Below are 18,293 nucleotides of genomic sequence, written 5' to 3' on the forward strand. Positions count from 1 at the left end.
AGATAAGTCCATCCTAACAAATGTTTGGGGTCACGGACAGGATCCGCTTTGCCTCTTCCAGAAGCCCCAGTTGTGCTGACAGACGTTTTCCTGTTGCTCCAACAAAAAGATGTGCCCAGTCCTAACAATAGGTGGGGGACAGCAGGAAGAGGCGAGGGAGAAAAGTGGAACCGGCTAATCGAACAAAATGCTGACTAACCGCACAAGAGAGGCTGGAACATAGCGTCCTGCTCTCCATGAACTTCACATTCATCTGTAAATAGTGGGAACCGCGGCCAACACAAACCAACCTTTCGGTTTCGTGCTGACCTCTGAGAGTTCCCAGTATCACTTCGAATGCGTTATGTCCAAACCGGTCCAGCGACGTGAAGACCTGGGGCACGGTGGCTACCGAGCAAAATTGAATATTTTGTTAGCCGTTAAATGCTGAACGCTGGACAGCGCCACTTAATATAAATCGATGAATCGTTAACTGATATCCATATGAGTGTGTAATCGGCGAGAGTAGTCAAATCATATCCCTAATACAAGAGCAGAGGCACTCAAAGCCGGGAGAAAACCCAGATATGTAGCGTTACGCTAATCAACGGTTTTAAACCACATTATAATGTTATTCGTTAGGTGCCCTCGGAGCCCTTGCGCTTTTAAGTGAGTGCTGGAAAGAGCAGGCTGTGTAGGCAGGGCTAGGTTAAAGGGCCACCTTCCTTAGAGAGGTTTAATGTACGTCAGGCTTCCGACCCCCCCTTTACAGCACTGGAATTTCCCGCCATTGTCCTATATGTTTACCATAGGTTCAACCCCCGGGGGGTACTACCCCAAAAAGGCAGAAAAGGTCCACAATTGTAGACCCCAGCAGGCAACAACGTGTATTCTAGTTTCTGCAAACACAAACTTGTATATTTTTAAATATGTTCTTTGACCCTGTTAAAATGAATCATATTCACGTTGGCTGCAGTCCCACTGGATGGATCATTGCTATACTTTGTTTTAAAAGTAGCCTGATACCTGTCATACAGAAAAATGACAGGAATTATATCCTACATTCTGTTGTTTTTTGGCAGTCAAAAAGAATTGCTCGTGTTGTTTCCTATATGTTCATTCATACACATAAAAACAAAAACATAAAAAAAAGATGAAATATTTTTTAAAAATAGACAACAAGGAGTGTTTATAAGTATTTTGAATGTCCTTGTCTATTCTTGAGGTCTGCCTAACACTACTTTAATATACTATCATCATTTTCTTTATTGATCAGAAAAGGAAGTGCTTCTCATGCATCTTACACTGATTCCTCGCTTGTTCACATCCACAGTTACAGCCGTTGCCAGCAGCAATTTCTCTTTGCAGGTAGTCTTTCTCTGCTGACACGATGATGTTTACTCTGGTCTTAGGCCTTGTTTTTGAATCCAAACCCATTTTCTCACTGATCCATTTTCTCCCACTAAATCATGGATCAGTTTTCACAAAGTAACACTGCACCGTCACTAAATGCTTACAGCTGGAAGTTTCCACTACAGCGTTGACTCACAGGTGATGGAGGTTTTCATTCCTTGTTTGAATGATTATTAGGCAACATTTGCTAAACAGTGTATAGCATATGTGCGTCTGAACTTTTTTTTCTTTAATTAGAACTTAATTGTCATGTTAACACAGTGCTCAAACCTTTTCTTCTACTGAAAACACAGTTACTTGAGGTAATCCGTTCATAACCTGACACATGGCATCTGTAGTCTGCAGACAGTACAAGAAGAAGCTTGGTACAATCACCAGTGATCCATCACCAATACCACTGTACATTCAATCGAGCCCCTTTGTTATACTACATATACTTATCTAAATTATTAGTGAACAACGTACTGTATGTTCGGGAAAATAAATAAATAAACAAGCTGGCTGGGTGCAACTTTTGTAGGGTGCTGGATACAAGTAGGAAAAAGTGACATGAATGCACGTCACATATTAACTGTCATATATCATGTTCTAGGACCCCTGCTCAAATGAGTTCTGACTGTTGCTTAATTTGCCAGTAATTGCAGAAATCTGACTTGGATTGTCACTCCTCTAGTGGTGCTGCCTGAATCTGCGAGTCTTTCCTGTTTGACATGCTTCTTTCCTGTCCTGTGAGTGCATCCTATCAGCAGAGAGAGGGAGAGAGTGGGAGAAGGAGAGGGAAGGAATGAGATAGAGAGAGAGAGAGAGAGAAAAAAAAAGAGGAGGGTGATAGGGGGACTGCTCCACATCAGCCAGGGAAAAGATTAAAGCTGCACCGATCACTAGCCAGACCAGCCTTCCCATTCCTCCACCTGGACACTGCTCCGTGAGGGGTCTGCCCTCACTGCTGCTTATCTGCTGGCACGCTCTACGTAGTCAAGGTAGGCCCTGGGATCCTTTCAAAGTAGTCCTCTTTTCTTCAAGACCACCATTGTAGTAATACAATTCATCTGCTAAGCTGTATCAGTGCAGGGTATGACACTGCGACAGTCGGAAATTGTTATTTGCAGTCGATGTTGCACCAGGGCTTCAGATTCTCACAGTCAGCAGTATATGGTCGATTTCGAAGGGGATTCCGTTTGCTATTGTGCCATGTCAGGCATTATCCACAGGTGCTACTGGGAACACAGTGCAGCCCCAGGGTGGACTGAAGTAGAGTATATGACCATCTCTGTGGTCCAGATCTGCACTGCTACCAGTGCTGGATTAAACCCTGTGGAGGCCCCTAAGAAGTTATAATCTTGGGGTCCCCTTGCAAATGATCTCCTAATACGATTTTTGTTGTTGTGCAGCCCCTAAAAGGCACAGGTCCCATAGGCCAGTGCCTGCTCTGCCTATCTGGTAATCCAGCACTGACTGTTACTGATTTCCAGTATAAATTACCCTTTGAAGAAGGGTGGATTCAATTTTATTTAGAGTGAAATGTTTATTTATTTTTATTGAGGGTGCAAATGCACCTGTTTCTGTTCTGTACATTGTACATTCTTTCTCTCCCTTTTTTTGCAACTCAAGGAGTCTTGTACAACTTGCACAACACGCGCACTAAGTTTTTCCACCTTCTCACCAGACCATGACGCATGAGCTCAACACTACCGACCACGAGCTGTGGTTCTACGAATGTACGTTCGAACTGGACAGGGACTCGCGGCATATTGCCCTCTTCCTCCTCTACCTGCTCCTGTTCGTGGTGGGCCTGTTCGAGAACAGTCTGGTGGTTTGGGTAAACTGGCGCCGACGGCACGCTGCCAGCGGCGTGTTCTTCTGCGTCATCAACGTCAGCCTGTCCGACCTGATGGTGGTGCTCGTCATGCCCTTCTACATGCTGGAGGTCACAATGGACAAGGTGTGGCTGTGGGGCCGCTTTCTGTGCAAGGTCACGCACCTGGTCTACGTCATCAACTTCTACAGCAGCTCTTTCTTCCTGGCGCTCATGACGCTGGAGCGGTACCTGTCAGTGACGCGGCCCACCGCCACGCCCGTCTGCTTCCCAGCGCGGCCGCGCCACCGCCGCTGGCTGGCGTGCGCCGCCGTCTGGCTCCTGTCACTGGTGCTGGCGCTCCTGGAGAACGTGCACGTGGATCTGCTGGAGTGGAGCGAGCCAGGCTGCTTCATGGTGCCCGAGTGGAACTACACTGAGTGGTTCGTCACTGTCACCTTCCTCTGCCTCATATTCCAGTTCCTGGGGCCGGCAGGCATCATCGTCACGTGCAACGTGCTCATCGCCCAGGCGGCACGTGCCTCGCCCGAGGTGCAGAGCCGCCGCGACCTGTGGCTGGTGCACGTGTACTCGGTGGTGTTCTTGGCCTGCTGGCTGCCCTACCACCTGGTCATGTTCCTGCTGATGGTGGACGACCTGAACCCACACCTGCTGTCCTGCAACGTCATCGAGGTGCTGTACTTCACCTTGAGCGTGGCGCAGTGCCTGACGCTCTTCCACTGCATCGCCAACCCCATCCTCTACAACTTTCTGAGCAGAAGCTTCCGCGCCAACCTCATCGAAGATGTGGTGGCCCGCATCACGTCTCCGCCCGCCAACGCTGCCGGCGGAGTGGGCGCGGCTGCGGGGAAGGCGCGAGCGCTCAGTAATGCCAGCACCAGTCATTCAGACCTGGACTCCTAGAGAGCGAACTCCCTGCAGGAAAGTGAGGAAGGAAACACTTCAGAGTGTTTCACAGAGGGTTTCACATGCTTCTGGGAATAAAAGAAAAATATTGTTCACACAATTCGTTTTGTTTTCCAAGATTCATAGGTTTTTACCACTGGACATTCGAGCATGCTGCCTTGCTCTCTTATCAGACTCTTGGGTGTAACATCTCCTTGGGTCTTGAGTATAACATCTCCACATTGCTAAAGAGACAATTAGACAGTGATAAATCTGATTTTTCTTTTCTAAAACACAAAACAGCAGTGCAGGGTTGTATGTCATACAATTTCTCCGTGCAAAGAGGCAACAAACAGTATCATAGAACATGTTAAGCCTCTTAATTGTTTTTTTTTGTTTGTTTTGTTTTTGTAAATACTGGAGTGAAAAGATCCATTTTGAGTCAGAATTCTATGTAAACCACTTTAGGGAGCCCTGTTTTATAACCGGAAGGAAGAAAACTCCCTACATCAACCTCCCACAGGAAGTAGCATTTAGGAACATTTAGGAACAGGGATGTGCAAGCAGAATGTATCATATGCCCGTTATATCACAGTACCTTATGTTCAAATGTCCTTTGTTAAATAAAGTTCCCCAGCAAAACTTTCACCTTTCTGGACAGCAAGAAGTGAGGTGCTTTGGCAGTGAGGTGCCAGTGAGCAGGCCGAAGTCCTGGACTTTCTGAAACGCCACCACTAGTGACCGCTCACATTGGTGCTACTCTGGCCGTGTCACCTTCTCCTTGGGCAGAGCTCTGAAAACCTCACTGGACTCGTGGTTTTGCGATCCTGTTGTTCACTGGGACCACTAGCTGGACAAAATAATACCAGATGTCCCAGTCAACGTGTACATAATGTAACAGATGTGTTATTTACATGTAATTAAAACAGTTAAACATCACTCAGTTGGCAGCATGCTGTTTCAGTGTAAGGGGTATTAACAGGAGACTTGCTAATCTGGCTCTAAAGTGTAAGAGAGCAAAAGGCTCACTAAGGCAGACATAATAGAATGCTTAAAAAAGATCATGATGAATTTCGGGTGGGTCATCTGTAGCTAAACCAAAAACACAGTCCACCACAATACCTGTGTGTGCACATGATCTTAATTTTATTCAGAACACTTACTAAACAAATACAATTGTGAATAAAACAATACACGTTCATTCATAATGAAATCACTCCTTACAAAATATAATGTGGCAACTTAAAAATCTATAAATACAATAAATAAATACTTACAGATCTTAATCTGTCTGATAAGGCATTTTTTCACATTAGAAAAATACCACATACCGTGGAAATCACGCTTCACCCTACTATTCAATCGAGCCCCTTTGTTATACTACATATACTTATCTAAATTATTAGTGAACAACGTACTGTATGTTCGGGAAAATAAATAAATAAACAAGCTGGCTGGGTGCAACTTTTGTAGGGTGCTGGATACAAGTAGGAAAAAGTGACATGAATGCACTTCACATATTAACTGTCATATATCATGTTCTAGGACCCCTGCTCTAATGAGTTCTGACTGTTGCTTAATTTGCCAGTAATTGCAGAAATCTCACTCCTCTAGTGGTGCTGCCTGAATCTGCGAGTCTTTCCTGTTTGACATGCTTCTTTCCTGTCCTGTGAGTGCATCCTATCAGCAGAGAGAGGGAGAGAGTGGGAGAAGGAGAGGGAAGGAATGAGATAGAGAGAGAGAGAGAAAAAAAAAGAGGAGGGTGATAGGGGGACTGCTCCACATCAGCCAGGGAAAAGATTAAAGCTGCACCGATCACTAGCCAGACCAGCCTTCCCATTCCTCCACCTGGACACTGCTCCGTGAGGGGTCTGCCCTCACTGCTGCTTATCTGCTGGCACGCTCTACGTAGTCAAGGTAGGCCCTGGGATCCTTTCAAAGTAGTCCTCTTTTCTTCAAGACCACCATTGTAGTAATACAATTCATCTGCTAAGCTGTATCAGTGCAGGGTATGACACTGCGACAGTCGGAAATTGTTATTTGCAGTCGATGTTGCACCAGGGCTTCAGATTCTCACAGTCAGCAGTATATGGTCGATTTCGAAGGGGATTCCGTTTGCTATTGTGCCATGTCAGGCATTATCCACAGGTGCTACTGGGAACACAGTGCAGCCCCAGGGTGGACTGAAGTAGAGTATATGACCATCTCTGTGCTCCAGATCTGCACTGCTACCAGTGCTGGATTAAACCCTGTGGAGGCCCCTAAGAAGTTATAATCTTGGGGTCCCCTTGCAAATGATCTCCTAATACGATTTTTGTTGTTGTGCAGCCCCTAAAAGGCACAGGTCCCATAGGCCAGTGCCTGCTCTGCCTATCTGGTAATCCAGCACTGACTGTTACTGATTTCCAGTATAAATTACCCTTTGAAGAAGGGTGGATTCAATTTTATTTAGAGTGAAATGTTTATTTATTTTTATTGAGGGTGCAAATGCACCTGTTTCTGTTCTGTACATTGTACATTCTTTCTCTCCCTTTTTTTGCAACTCAAGGAGTCTTGTACAACTTGCACAACACGCGCACTAAGTTTTTCCACCTTCTCACCAGACCATGACGCATGAGCTCAACACTACCGACCACGAGCTGTGGTTCTACGAATGTACGTTCGAACTGGACAGGGACTCGCGGCATATTGCCCTCTTCCTCCTCTACCTGCTCCTGTTCGTGGTGGGCCTGTTCGAGAACAGTCTGGTGGTTTGGGTAAACTGGCGCCGACGGCACGCTGCCAGCGGCGTGTTCTTCTGCGTCATCAACGTCAGCCTGTCCGACCTGATGGTGGTGCTCGTCATGCCCTTCTACATGCTGGAGGTCACAATGGACAAGGTGTGGCTGTGGGGCCGCTTTCTGTGCAAGGTCACGCACCTGGTCTACGTCATCAACTTCTACAGCAGCTCTTTCTTCCTGGCGCTCATGACGCTGGAGCGGTACCTGTCAGTGACGCGGCCCACCGCCACGCCCGTCTGCTTCCCAGCGCGGCCGCGCCACCGCCGCTGGCTGGCGTGCGCCGCCGTCTGGCTCCTGTCACTGGTGCTGGCGCTCCTGGAGAACGTGCACGTGGATCTGCTGGAGTGGAGCGAGCCAGGCTGCTTCATGGTGCCCGAGTGGAACTACACTGAGTGGTTCGTCACTGTCACCTTCCTCTGCCTCATATTCCAGTTCCTGGGGCCGGCAGGCATCATCGTCACGTGCAACGTGCTCATCGCCCAGGCGGCACGTGCCTCGCCCGAGGTGCAGAGCCGCCGCGACCTGTGGCTGGTGCACGTGTACTCGGTGGTGTTCTTGGCCTGCTGGCTGCCCTACCACCTGGTCATGTTCCTGCTGATGGTGGACGACCTGAACCCACACCTGCTGTCCTGCAACGTCATCGAGGTGCTGTACTTCACCTTGAGCGTGGCGCAGTGCCTGACGCTCTTCCACTGCATCGCCAACCCCATCCTCTACAACTTTCTGAGCAGAAGCTTCCGCGCCAACCTCATCGAAGATGTGGTGGCCCGCATCACGTCTCCGCCCGCCAACGCTGCCGGCGGAGTGGGCGCGGCTGCGGGGAAGGCGCGAGCGCTCAGTAATGCCAGCACCAGTCATTCAGACCTGGACTCCTAGAGAGCGAACTCCCTGCAGGAAAGTGAGGAAGGAAACACTTCAGAGTGTTTCACAGAGGGTTTCACATGCTTCTGGGAATAAAAGAAAAATATTGTTCACACAATTCGTTTTGTTTTCCAAGATTCATAGGTTTTTACCACTGGACATTCGAGCATGCTGCCTTGCTCTCTTATCAGACTCTTGGGTGTAACATCTCCTTGGGTCTTGAGTATAACATCTCCACATTGCTAAAGAGACAATTAGACAGTGATAAATCTGATTTTTCTTTTCTAAAACACAAAACAGCAGTGCAGGGTTGTATGTCATACAATTTCTCCGTGCAAAGAGGCAACAAACAGTATCATAGAACATGTTAAGCCTCTTAATTGTTTTTTTTTGTTTGTTTTGTTTTTGTAAATACTGGAGTGAAAAGATCCATTTTGAGTCAGAATTCTATGTAAACCACTTTAGGGAGCCCTGTTTTATAACCGGAAGGAAGAAAACTCCCTACATCAACCTCCCACAGGAAGTAGCATTTAGGAACATTTAGGAACAGGGATGTGCAAGCAGAATGTATCATATGCCCGTTATATCACAGTACCTTATGTTCAAATGTCCTTTGTTAAATAAAGTTCCCCAGCAAAACTTTCACCTTTCTGGACAGCAAGAAGTGAGGTGCTTTGGCAGTGAGGTGCCAGTGAGCAGGCCGAAGTCCTGGACTTTCTGAAACGCCACCACTAGTGACCGCTCACATTGGTGCTACTCTGGCCGTGTCACCTTCTCCTTGGGCAGAGCTCTGAAAACCTCACTGGACTCGTGGTTTTGCGATCCTGTTGTTCACTGGGACCACTAGCTGGACAAAATAATACCAGATGTCCCAGTCAACGTGTACATAATGTAACAGATGTGTTATTTACATGTAATTAAAACAGTTAAACATCACTCAGTTGGCAGCATGCTGTTTCAGTGTAAGGGGTATTAACAGGAGACTTGCTAATCTGGCTCTAAAGTGTAAGAGAGCAAAAGGCTCACTAAGGCAGACATAATAGAATGCTTAAAAAAGATCATGATGAATTTCGGGTGGGTCATCTGTAGCTAAACCAAAAACACAGTCCACCACAATACCTGTGTGTGCACATGATCTTAATTTTATTCAGAACACTTACTAAACAAATACAATTGTGAATAAAACAATACACGTTCATTCATAATGAAATCACTCCTTACAAAATATAATGTGGCAACTTAAAAATCTATAAATACAATAAATAAATACTTACAGATCTTAATCTGTCTGATAAGGCATTTTTTCACATTAGAAAAATACCACATACCGTGGAAATCACGCTTCACCCTACTATTCAATCGAGCCCCTTTGTTATACTACATATACTTATCTAAATTATTAGTGAACAACGTACTGTATGTTCGGGAAAATAAATAAATAAACAAGCTGGCTGGGTGCAACTTTTGTAGGGTGCTGGATACAAGTAGGAAAAAGTGACATGAATGCACTTCACATATTAACTGTCATATATCATGTTCTAGGACCCCTGCTCTAATGAGTTCTGACTGTTGCTTAATTTGCCAGTAATTGCAGAAATCTCACTCCTCTAGTGGTGCTGCCTGAATCTGCGAGTCTTTCCTGTTTGACATGCTTCTTTCCTGTCCTGTGAGTGCATCCTATCAGCAGAGAGAGGGAGAGAGTGGGAGAAGGAGAGGGAAGGAATGAGATAGAGAGAGAGAGAGAAAAAAAAAGAGGAGGGTGATAGGGGGACTGCTCCACATCAGCCAGGGAAAAGATTAAAGCTGCACCGATCACTAGCCAGACCAGCCTTCCCATTCCTCCACCTGGACACTGCTCCGTGAGGGGTCTGCCCTCACTGCTGCTTATCTGCTGGCACGCTCTACGTAGTCAAGGTAGGCCCTGGGATCCTTTCAAAGTAGTCCTCTTTTCTTCAAGACCACCATTGTAGTAATACAATTCATCTGCTAAGCTGTATCAGTGCAGGGTATGACACTGCGACAGTCGGAAATTGTTATTTGCAGTCGATGTTGCACCAGGGCTTCAGATTCTCACAGTCAGCAGTATATGGTCGATTTCGAAGGGGATTCCGTTTGCTATTGTGCCATGTCAGGCATTATCCACAGGTGCTACTGGGAACACAGTGCAGCCCCAGGGTGGACTGAAGTAGAGTATATGACCATCTCTGTGCTCCAGATCTGCACTGCTACCAGTGCTGGATTAAACCCTGTGGAGGCCCCTAAGAAGTTATAATCTTGGGGTCCCCTTGCAAATGATCTCCTAATACGATTTTTGTTGTTGTGCAGCCCCTAAAAGGCACAGGTCCCATAGGCCAGTGCCTGCTCTGCCTATCTGGTAATCCAGCACTGACTGTTACTGATTTCCAGTATAAATTACCCTTTGAAGAAGGGTGGATTCAATTTTATTTAGAGTGAAATGTTTATTTATTTTTATTGAGGGTGCAAATGCACCTGTTTCTGTTCTGTACATTGTACATTCTTTCTCTCCCTTTTTTTGCAACTCAAGGAGTCTTGTACAACTTGCACAACACGCGCACTAAGTTTTTCCACCTTCTCACCAGACCATGACGCATGAGCTCAACACTACCGACCACGAGCTGTGGTTCTACGAATGTACGTTCGAACTGGACAGGGACTCGCGGCATATTGCCCTCTTCCTCCTCTACCTGCTCCTGTTCGTGGTGGGCCTGTTCGAGAACAGTCTGGTGGTTTGGGTAAACTGGCGCCGACGGCACGCTGCCAGCGGCGTGTTCTTCTGCGTCATCAACGTCAGCCTGTCCGACCTGATGGTGGTGCTCGTCATGCCCTTCTACATGCTGGAGGTCACAATGGACAAGGTGTGGCTGTGGGGCCGCTTTCTGTGCAAGGTCACGCACCTGGTCTACGTCATCAACTTCTACAGCAGCTCTTTCTTCCTGGCGCTCATGACGCTGGAGCGGTACCTGTCAGTGACGCGGCCCACCGCCACGCCCGTCTGCTTCCCAGCGCGGCCGCGCCACCGCCGCTGGCTGGCGTGCGCCGCCGTCTGGCTCCTGTCACTGGTGCTGGCGCTCCTGGAGAACGTGCACGTGGATCTGCTGGAGTGGAGCGAGCCAGGCTGCTTCATGGTGCCCGAGTGGAACTACACTGAGTGGTTCGTCACTGTCACCTTCCTCTGCCTCATATTCCAGTTCCTGGGGCCGGCAGGCATCATCGTCACGTGCAACGTGCTCATCGCCCAGGCGGCACGTGCCTCGCCCGAGGTGCAGAGCCGCCGCGACCTGTGGCTGGTGCACGTGTACTCGGTGGTGTTCTTGGCCTGCTGGCTGCCCTACCACCTGGTCATGTTCCTGCTGATGGTGGACGACCTGAACCCACACCTGCTGTCCTGCAACGTCATCGAGGTGCTGTACTTCACCTTGAGCGTGGCGCAGTGCCTGACGCTCTTCCACTGCATCGCCAACCCCATCCTCTACAACTTTCTGAGCAGAAGCTTCCGCGCCAACCTCATCGAAGATGTGGTGGCCCGCATCACGTCTCCGCCCGCCAACGCTGCCGGCGGAGTGGGCGCGGCTGCGGGGAAGGCGCGAGCGCTCAGTAATGCCAGCACCAGTCATTCAGACCTGGACTCCTAGAGAGCGAACTCCCTGCAGGAAAGTGAGGAAGGAAACACTTCAGAGTGTTTCACAGAGGGTTTCACATGCTTCTGGGAATAAAAGAAAAATATTGTTCACACAATTCGTTTTGTTTTCCAAGATTCATAGGTTTTTACCACTGGACATTCGAGCATGCTGCCTTGCTCTCTTATCAGACTCTTGGGTGTAACATCTCCTTGGGTCTTGAGTATAACATCTCCACATTGCTAAAGAGACAATTAGACAGTGATAAATCTGATTTTTCTTTTCTAAAACACAAAACAGCAGTGCAGGGTTGTATGTCATACAATTTCTCCGTGCAAAGAGGCAACAAACAGTATCATAGAACATGTTAAGCCTCTTAATTGTTTTTTTTTGTTTGTTTTGTTTTTGTAAATACTGGAGTGAAAAGATCCATTTTGAGTCAGAATTCTATGTAAACCACTTTAGGGAGCCCTGTTTTATAACCGGAAGGAAGAAAACTCCCTACATCAACCTCCCACAGGAAGTAGCATTTAGGAACATTTAGGAACAGGGATGTGCAAGCAGAATGTATCATATGCCCGTTATATCACAGTACCTTATGTTCAAATGTCCTTTGTTAAATAAAGTTCCCCAGCAAAACTTTCACCTTTCTGGACAGCAAGAAGTGAGGTGCTTTGGCAGTGAGGTGCCAGTGAGCAGGCCGAAGTCCTGGACTTTCTGAAACGCCACCACTAGTGACCGCTCACATTGGTGCTACTCTGGCCGTGTCACCTTCTCCTTGGGCAGAGCTCTGAAAACCTCACTGGACTCGTGGTTTTGCGATCCTGTTGTTCACTGGGACCACTAGCTGGACAAAATAATACCAGATGTCCCAGTCAACGTGTACATAATGTAACAGATGTGTTATTTACATGTAATTAAAACAGTTAAACATCACTCAGTTGGCAGCATGCTGTTTCAGTGTAAGGGGTATTAACAGGAGACTTGCTAATCTGGCTCTAAAGTGTAAGAGAGCAAAAGGCTCACTAAGGCAGACATAATAGAATGCTTAAAAAAGATCATGATGAATTTCGGGTGGGTCATCTGTAGCTAAACCAAAAACACAGTCCACCACAATACCTGTGTGTGCACATGATCTTAATTTTATTCAGAACACTTACTAAACAAATACAATTGTGAATAAAACAATACACGTTCATTCATAATGAAATCACTCCTTACAAAATATAATGTGGCAACTTAAAAATCTATAAATACAATAAATAAATACTTACAGATCTTAATCTGTCTGATAAGGCATTTTTTCACATTAGAAAAATACCACATACCGTGGAAATCACGCTTCACCCTACTGCTACAGTTACCCTTTAAAGGAGCAATAGGTATTATGTTCATGGTTTGCTGGTCAGACATTAATGCTCGTCAGAGATTACTGACCTGCAACTGGTCATTACACTGCTATTGCCTTCTATGTAACCAGCACATTCACCCCCTCCACTGTAAAATTATTTTCAACAAATATCACAACAATTTTGTTGATTAACAATGCTACTTATTGTTGCTTTAAGTTTTTGTTTTATGTAGTTAAAATATGACCATGTTTATTTTTGGATCTTTAGAATGCTCCCAATTATTAATGTTCTTTAAAAAATCGAACACGTAAAAAACCCCAAAACAAAACAAAAACAACAACCCCACAAACAACCAAATCTGCTATACCAACATTCTTTAACATTAATAAACAGCAACAGAACATATAATATGCTGATCTTGCACAAAATATGCTCCTCAGCGGAAGCTGTACCTCTAAGTTAGATTGGTGGACAGTATTTGCACTTCATTTTAACCCTTGGTTATTCCCATCCGTGATTTCCTACCGAAATACATAAACAGCCTTGCACTAATGACCAATTGGAGCATTCTGTGTTCAATTTATACTCAATATTCAATATTCAATTTATAGCATACAAACAGCAATCATGAACAGACACTTCTAATTCTGTGATACACAAGCACTTTGATACTAAAAAAAATAATAACAATATTTAGAAAAAAAATCACCTTCTGCAGGAAGGTGATGAAATGTTTTTCTTCTGCTTTCATAGCTTGGGCTTACTGCTGTAGTCTGCCTGGCCTGCTTTTCTTTAATCCACAACTTATTACCACTACCAATGAGACAATATGTTGTCATAACATTCTGTAACAGCGATTCTTTTAGCTTATATCGAGTACAAGATGATTTTACTGAATATCAAGAGGTAATTCTAAACTAATAGTCAGAACAGCCTGTCCTCATCCTTCTCAGCATAAATAAATGCTGCCACCAAGTGGTAATGAAATAACAGTACCTACTGAAATCCAAAAGGTCAATTCTTTAAAATAATCTCCGTTCTGAAATCACACAGCTAAAACATTTAGTTACGACCTAAGTCTACGGACACTTGGTCCTCAGAAGCAGTGACTGTGTGGGCTAACTCTTCAGGCACCTGAGATGTGTGTGTGTCTGTGTGTGTGTGTGTGTGTGTGTGTGTGTGTGTGTGTATGTGTGTGTGTGTGTATATGTGTGTGTGAGAGACTTCAGGTGTCCACGCTGGGAAGAGGCTCTTTGGAGTGGTCGTTGTACATGAATGTCTCTTCGATGTTGAAGTCCGGAGGCAGGTGATCCTTGTGGAGCTCCATGTGCGAGGAGACCATCTTGAGGGTGGAGAAGTACAGGCCGCAGACGGTGCAGCGGTACATGAGGGCGCCGGCGTGGGTCTTCAGGTGGCAGATCATGGTGGAGCGGCCGCGGAAGAAGCGCAGGCACACCTTGCACTGGTAGGGCTTCTCGCCCGTGTGGATGCGCAGGTGGTAGGTGAACTCGCCCGAGTGCGCAAAGCGCTTTCCGCAGTACCGGCAGCGGTACCACTTCTGCTTGAGGACCGCCCCCACGGAGGCTGCTCCCAACGGGCCGCCGTTCGGCAAGGGACCGGCGGGGAAGGACAAGCCCCCAGGGAGCACTTTGTCAGGTATGCCCAAGCCCAGGCCCATGTTGAAGCCCAGGCTGCCCAGCTTGCCCAGGCCACCTGCCTCCAGAGGGGAGGAGGAGGAGGAGGAGAACTCCAGGGCCTGGTCCGCCTTGCGCTTGGCTGGCCATGCCTGCACACCGTGGGAGTCACTGGGGTGCATGCTGAGGTGGTAATGGAAGGCTGCGTCGGAGCGGAAGGTCTGAGGGCAGAGGAAGCACTGAAATTCCCCCTGTCCATCCGTCGCGCTCTCCTGGCCGCCTTCGTCCTCTTTCGCCAGTGCCCCTCCTTCCTCAGCGTGCATGGCCAAGTGTCTGTCCAGCAGAGGGCGCTCCAGGAAGGGACAGGCACACTGTGGACAGGAGTGAATGAGGAGGAGGTGTGTCAGAGTGTGCCACAAGAGAGCACAGCGAGAGGGCTGCGGTGACTGGCACACGCCGCAGCGCAAGGTCCGCAAACACACGTGGCTGTGTACATGGTCCCTGACAACCTGAAAGAAGGGTCACAAGGAGATTAGGGGAGAAGAAAGCAAAAGGCCAACAATATAAAAAAAAAAAAATCTAACAAGAGAGACAAGCCATCAGACTTTACTCTAGTGATTTATATCCAAAAATAAAAATAAAAAATGTACTGCATTTGCACCAATGCCATGTAAGCAACATTAACCATTACAAAAATTCTGACAAAAATGTTAATATGGCTGTGGAAACACTGAATTATCCTACTCAGAATTATCCTAATTGTTTCCCACTAATTACCGTGTTGCCACACTGACATTTTTGGGTGCTGAAGCCCTTTTACCAACTACAGACAACAAATGAATGCGGACCTTGAAATCCTTGGAAATGGATTTAGCACACACGGCACACTGCAGTTCTCCTTCAGGTCCCTGAGATGTGCTGTTCAGCTGATCGGGCAGCTGGGGGATGGCCCGCGATGCCGACTGGCGCCTGTGCCGGATCAGCTTTGCCTCAGTGCAGAACTGGAGCTCGCAGATGTCGCAGGAGAAAAGCAGGATGCCCACGTGAGTGAGGGCATGCGTGACGCTGGCCGCGCGGTCGGGGAAGGCAGCGCCACACACGCGGCAACTTCCCGTCTCCGACAGGTGCGTCTCCGCATGAGCGCGCAGGACACCGTTGTCCGCCGCCAGCAGGGCGCCGCAGGCTTTGCATGGCAGTGAGGGCGCCACCAGCTGGCCCAGGTTCGCCGACGCGCCATTCCCGTCGTTCTCGATGCACATCAGATCTTCGTCGTCTTCCTCTTCCTCGATGTAATGCTCTTCGTCGTCGCTCAGCTCGATTATGTCTCCGGCCAGCGCTCTCCACTGGTCTCCCTCCTCTGTCGGCCCCTCTTGCAAGCCCTGCTTCTCCCCGTCGTCCTCCTCTCCGAACAGAACGGTTTCTTTGACTGCGCCCACGTCGAGGCTGGCATCGCCATCAACCGTCCTGAGCTGCAGGCCGTCCAGGGGATCCCCGGAGGAGGACGAGGGGGCGCACGTCTCCCCCCCGGACTGGGCCGACGAGTCAGGAACGGAACACACTTCCAGAAGCGGCGGTTTGTTGCCGCTAACGACCGCATGGTCCTCATCTCCCCCGGTCCCGTCTACTTTTTCCTCTTCCTGCTCCGTTTTGAGCTGGAGGGTGAGTCCTGGGAGGATTTCGGCAGCCTGGGACGGGTGGCTATCCAACGGGCCCTGCTTGCTATCCGCCAGCTGGCTGTAACCCAAATGCACATGGAAGTTGTCCTCTGCTTTAGGAGAGTGGGAGAGAGGGGCCACGTGTGCACGGTTCAGCCTGGACCCCCGGCTATGAGGCAGTGGAGAAGGTGCAACCGGAGTGGGAGCGGCAGGAGACGACAGAGAGGAGCAGGACGCGGCAGAGGAGGAGCACGCCGAGGTTGCCGTGGTGGTAGCCGGGCCCACTTCGCCATCTCCATCGCCGTCAGAGCTCTTCATGTCTGGGAAGGTGGTGTGGCAGGCACGCACCAGCTCCCTCACGCCCAGTCTCTCGGCCAACTCGTACAGCACGCCGACGTCGATCAGGTCCGCCAGGACCTCACCCGTGTAAATGAACGTCAGCACCTTCTCAAAGTTAGTGGCGGAGATGAAGTCAAGCGAGAAGGTGGGGGGGGTGGTGCCCTGGCTGTAGGAGGCCCTGGAGAACAAGCTGCTGAAGTGGGTGCTGGCGCAGGCCAGCACGGCGCGGTGTGCAGGGAAGGAGCGGCATCCCACCTGCAGGACTACGTCGCAGAGCAACCGCGACAGACGGCAGCGGTTCAGCTCGGAGAGGAGAAGGGCCGCGTGGCCTGAGCCCTGCAGCCTGATCCGCATGCCTGGCAGCGCAGCACGGAGCTCAGCTTCAACTGAAACACAGCATAAATAAACACATACGAAGTCATGAGCACTGAACAAGTAATTTTCTTCCTGGTAGAAAAACTTAATGGTCATATCTTAAGGACTTAAAGTTCTGTGCATCAGTATTGTTACTTTACAAAACTGCATTGTTGTCTATAATAGGTAAATTCTAAAATTAAGCTCGAGTTATGTTTATTGCGAAGGATTTTCAGTGGTGACTCGTTACTCAAATCATATCCACAACCAAATTGCCCAGACTACGTAACTGAGCTGGCTAGTTAGTTACTGGCAATAAACAATAAGACAGTGACTTTTGAACATCTGTTGGATAGTTTTTTTTGGGGGGGGAAGCTAGCCAACTTATCGCACAGAGCTGTTTAATGTTGCCCAAAGATCAGAAAAGTAAATTATCCTGGTCCTAAAGGGATGGAGGACAAGTAGTTTCTAAATATATCATAGATGTTAACTTGCTTGATTTAATTATTCGTAGCTAAAAAAAAAGGCTACGTTAGTACTTTGTTAGCTAGCAAATGACAACTCCACCTATCAAGCTAGCTTGCTAACTAACTTAAGACGGCTAGCAAACATTTGTTATTCGTAAAAGTAAAAAGAAAAACAGCTATTCCGCAAGAGTAACGCAGCTGGCTAGGTTACCTGGCTTCGTTTCACGTTAGCAGGTTTTTCTAGCTAGCGAGATATGACTTGACTAGCTACCACAACAAGTTAGCTATCTAACTAGCTAATCTAGTCGAGCTAGCCAGCTAAGATAGCTATCTAGATTAGAAAGCAGCTTTGTTTGCTTTTTTATGATGCTCCCTATAATGAATTTAAAAACCTTAATCCAATTTGAATATATCTGATGTATCCGATGAGCTGGAGAAACTGGCAAGCCACTGAAGCCCCATTAGCCAGCTAACGCAAGTAACAGTGGTTGCTTATTCTCAAACGGTTAGCCGCCGAGCTAACTAGCTAGCTACATCGTTCAGAGTGAGGCGGACTAGCTTAGCCGTTAGCCTGGCTAGCACTAACACTGGTCCCGGTACACCGATGGTAACGTTCGCTTACTACCATCTGTTAAGTCAATGTTACTGAGGTGTTAATATAGAATTTTACGTTTACCCACAGAACGGCGCTAGTTTTTTTCTATGGACAGTATTCCTCTCCGGCTTTTATTAACTTTTTCTCCTCTCCCCGAACCGGAGGCATGTTATCTAGCTAACATGCATGGAGCCGAAGAGCCTTTTATCAAACCGAAATGACCAGCCGGCGGCGAGAGGGGGGTTTGGTTGATGGCAGGCGCCTTTGAAATCGCATTGAATAGTATTAAGCAGTCTAGAAGATGAATGATTCAATGAATGTACTTTGTACTTTGGTAGCTACGAGAGATAGATGTGTATATATATATATATATATATATATATATATATATATATATATATATATATATATATATATATATATATAATTAAAAATACTACACAAAAGATAGGCTACACAATGCATTAGTGATGCATTAGTTAAAATAAACATAGCCATCAAATGGTTCAAGAGGTTCAAAAAGTT

The 18,293-nt window shown here is 47.4% G+C and overlaps 4 protein-coding genes across 8 annotated transcripts; 3 read left to right on the plus strand and 1 right to left on the minus strand.

Moving 5' to 3' along the window:
* The first annotated feature begins 2,205 nt into the window (after positions 1-2,205).
* Positions 2,206-5,032, plus strand: LOC118240078 (atypical chemokine receptor 5-like). Of its 2 annotated transcripts, none has more exons than XM_035521355.2 (2): positions 2,206-2,372; positions 3,059-5,032. In XM_035521355.2, the coding sequence occupies exon 2, from the start codon at positions 3,062-3,064 to the stop codon at positions 4,109-4,111; it is 1,050 nt and encodes a 349-aa protein (XP_035377248.1). In that variant the 5' UTR covers positions 2,206-2,372; positions 3,059-3,061; the 3' UTR covers positions 4,112-5,032. The 2 variants fall into 2 exon arrangements, with proteins under 2 accessions (XP_035377248.1, XP_035377247.1); XM_035521354.2 differs by having other exon boundaries at positions 2,207-2,372; positions 3,004-5,032.
* Positions 5,033-5,815: 783 nt separating this feature from the next.
* LOC145652806 (atypical chemokine receptor 5-like) lies at positions 5,816-8,670 on the plus strand. Of its 2 annotated transcripts, none has more exons than XM_081704328.1 (2): positions 5,816-6,010; positions 6,697-8,670. In XM_081704328.1, exon 2 carries the CDS (start codon positions 6,700-6,702, stop codon positions 7,747-7,749), a length of 1,050 nt encoding a protein of 349 aa, XP_081560454.1. In that variant the 5' UTR covers positions 5,816-6,010; positions 6,697-6,699; the 3' UTR covers positions 7,750-8,670. The 2 variants fall into 2 exon arrangements, with proteins under 2 accessions (XP_081560454.1, XP_081560453.1); XM_081704327.1 differs by having other exon boundaries at positions 5,819-6,010; positions 6,642-8,670.
* Positions 8,671-9,453: 783 nt separating this feature from the next.
* LOC113570372 (atypical chemokine receptor 5-like) lies at positions 9,454-12,308 on the plus strand. Of its 2 annotated transcripts, none has more exons than XM_035521353.2 (2): positions 9,454-9,648; positions 10,335-12,308. In XM_035521353.2, the coding sequence occupies exon 2, from the start codon at positions 10,338-10,340 to the stop codon at positions 11,385-11,387; it is 1,050 nt and encodes a 349-aa protein (XP_035377246.1). In that variant the 5' UTR covers positions 9,454-9,648; positions 10,335-10,337; the 3' UTR covers positions 11,388-12,308. The 2 variants fall into 2 exon arrangements, with proteins under 2 accessions (XP_035377246.1, XP_035377245.1); XM_035521352.2 differs by having other exon boundaries at positions 9,456-9,648; positions 10,280-12,308.
* Positions 12,309-12,492: 184 nt separating this feature from the next.
* zbtb39 (zinc finger and BTB domain containing 39) lies at positions 12,493-18,012 on the minus strand. 2 transcript variants are annotated; one of them, XM_026998674.3, is made up of 3 exons: positions 17,850-18,012; positions 15,207-16,738; positions 12,493-14,867 (listed from the first exon to the last, which is right to left on the minus strand). In XM_026998674.3, the coding sequence occupies exons 2-3, from the start codon at positions 16,704-16,706 to the stop codon at positions 13,950-13,952; spliced, it is 2,418 nt and encodes an 805-aa protein (XP_026854475.2). In that variant the 5' UTR covers positions 16,707-16,738; positions 17,850-18,012; the 3' UTR covers positions 12,493-13,949. The 2 variants fall into 2 exon arrangements, with proteins under 2 accessions (XP_026854475.2, XP_026854474.2); XM_026998673.3 differs by having other exon boundaries at positions 17,854-18,004.
* Between the last annotated feature and the right edge of the window lie 281 nt (positions 18,013-18,293).

Source organism: Electrophorus electricus, chromosome 21 (genome assembly GCF_041902795.1).
Source record: "Electrophorus electricus isolate QZ-2024a chromosome 21, ASM4190279v1, whole genome shotgun sequence".
Taxonomy (NCBI): Eukaryota; Metazoa; Chordata; class Actinopteri; order Gymnotiformes; family Gymnotidae; genus Electrophorus; species Electrophorus electricus.

Coding starts and splice junctions, on each gene's coding strand:
- LOC118240078 (XM_035521355.2), top strand. CDS start 3,062: ATGACGCATGAGCTCAACACTACCGACCACGAGCTGTGGTTCTACGAA.
- LOC145652806 (XM_081704328.1), top strand. CDS start 6,700: ATGACGCATGAGCTCAACACTACCGACCACGAGCTGTGGTTCTACGAA.
- LOC113570372 (XM_035521353.2), top strand. CDS start 10,338: ATGACGCATGAGCTCAACACTACCGACCACGAGCTGTGGTTCTACGAA.
- zbtb39 (XM_026998674.3), bottom strand. CDS start 16,706: ATGCGGATCAGGCTGCAGGGCTCAGGCCACGCGGCCCTTCTCCTCTCC. Junction 14,868..15,206: donor CCATTTCCAAGGATTTCAAG/GTCCGCATTCAT, acceptor CCCTTCTTTCAG/GTTGTCAGGGACCATGTACA.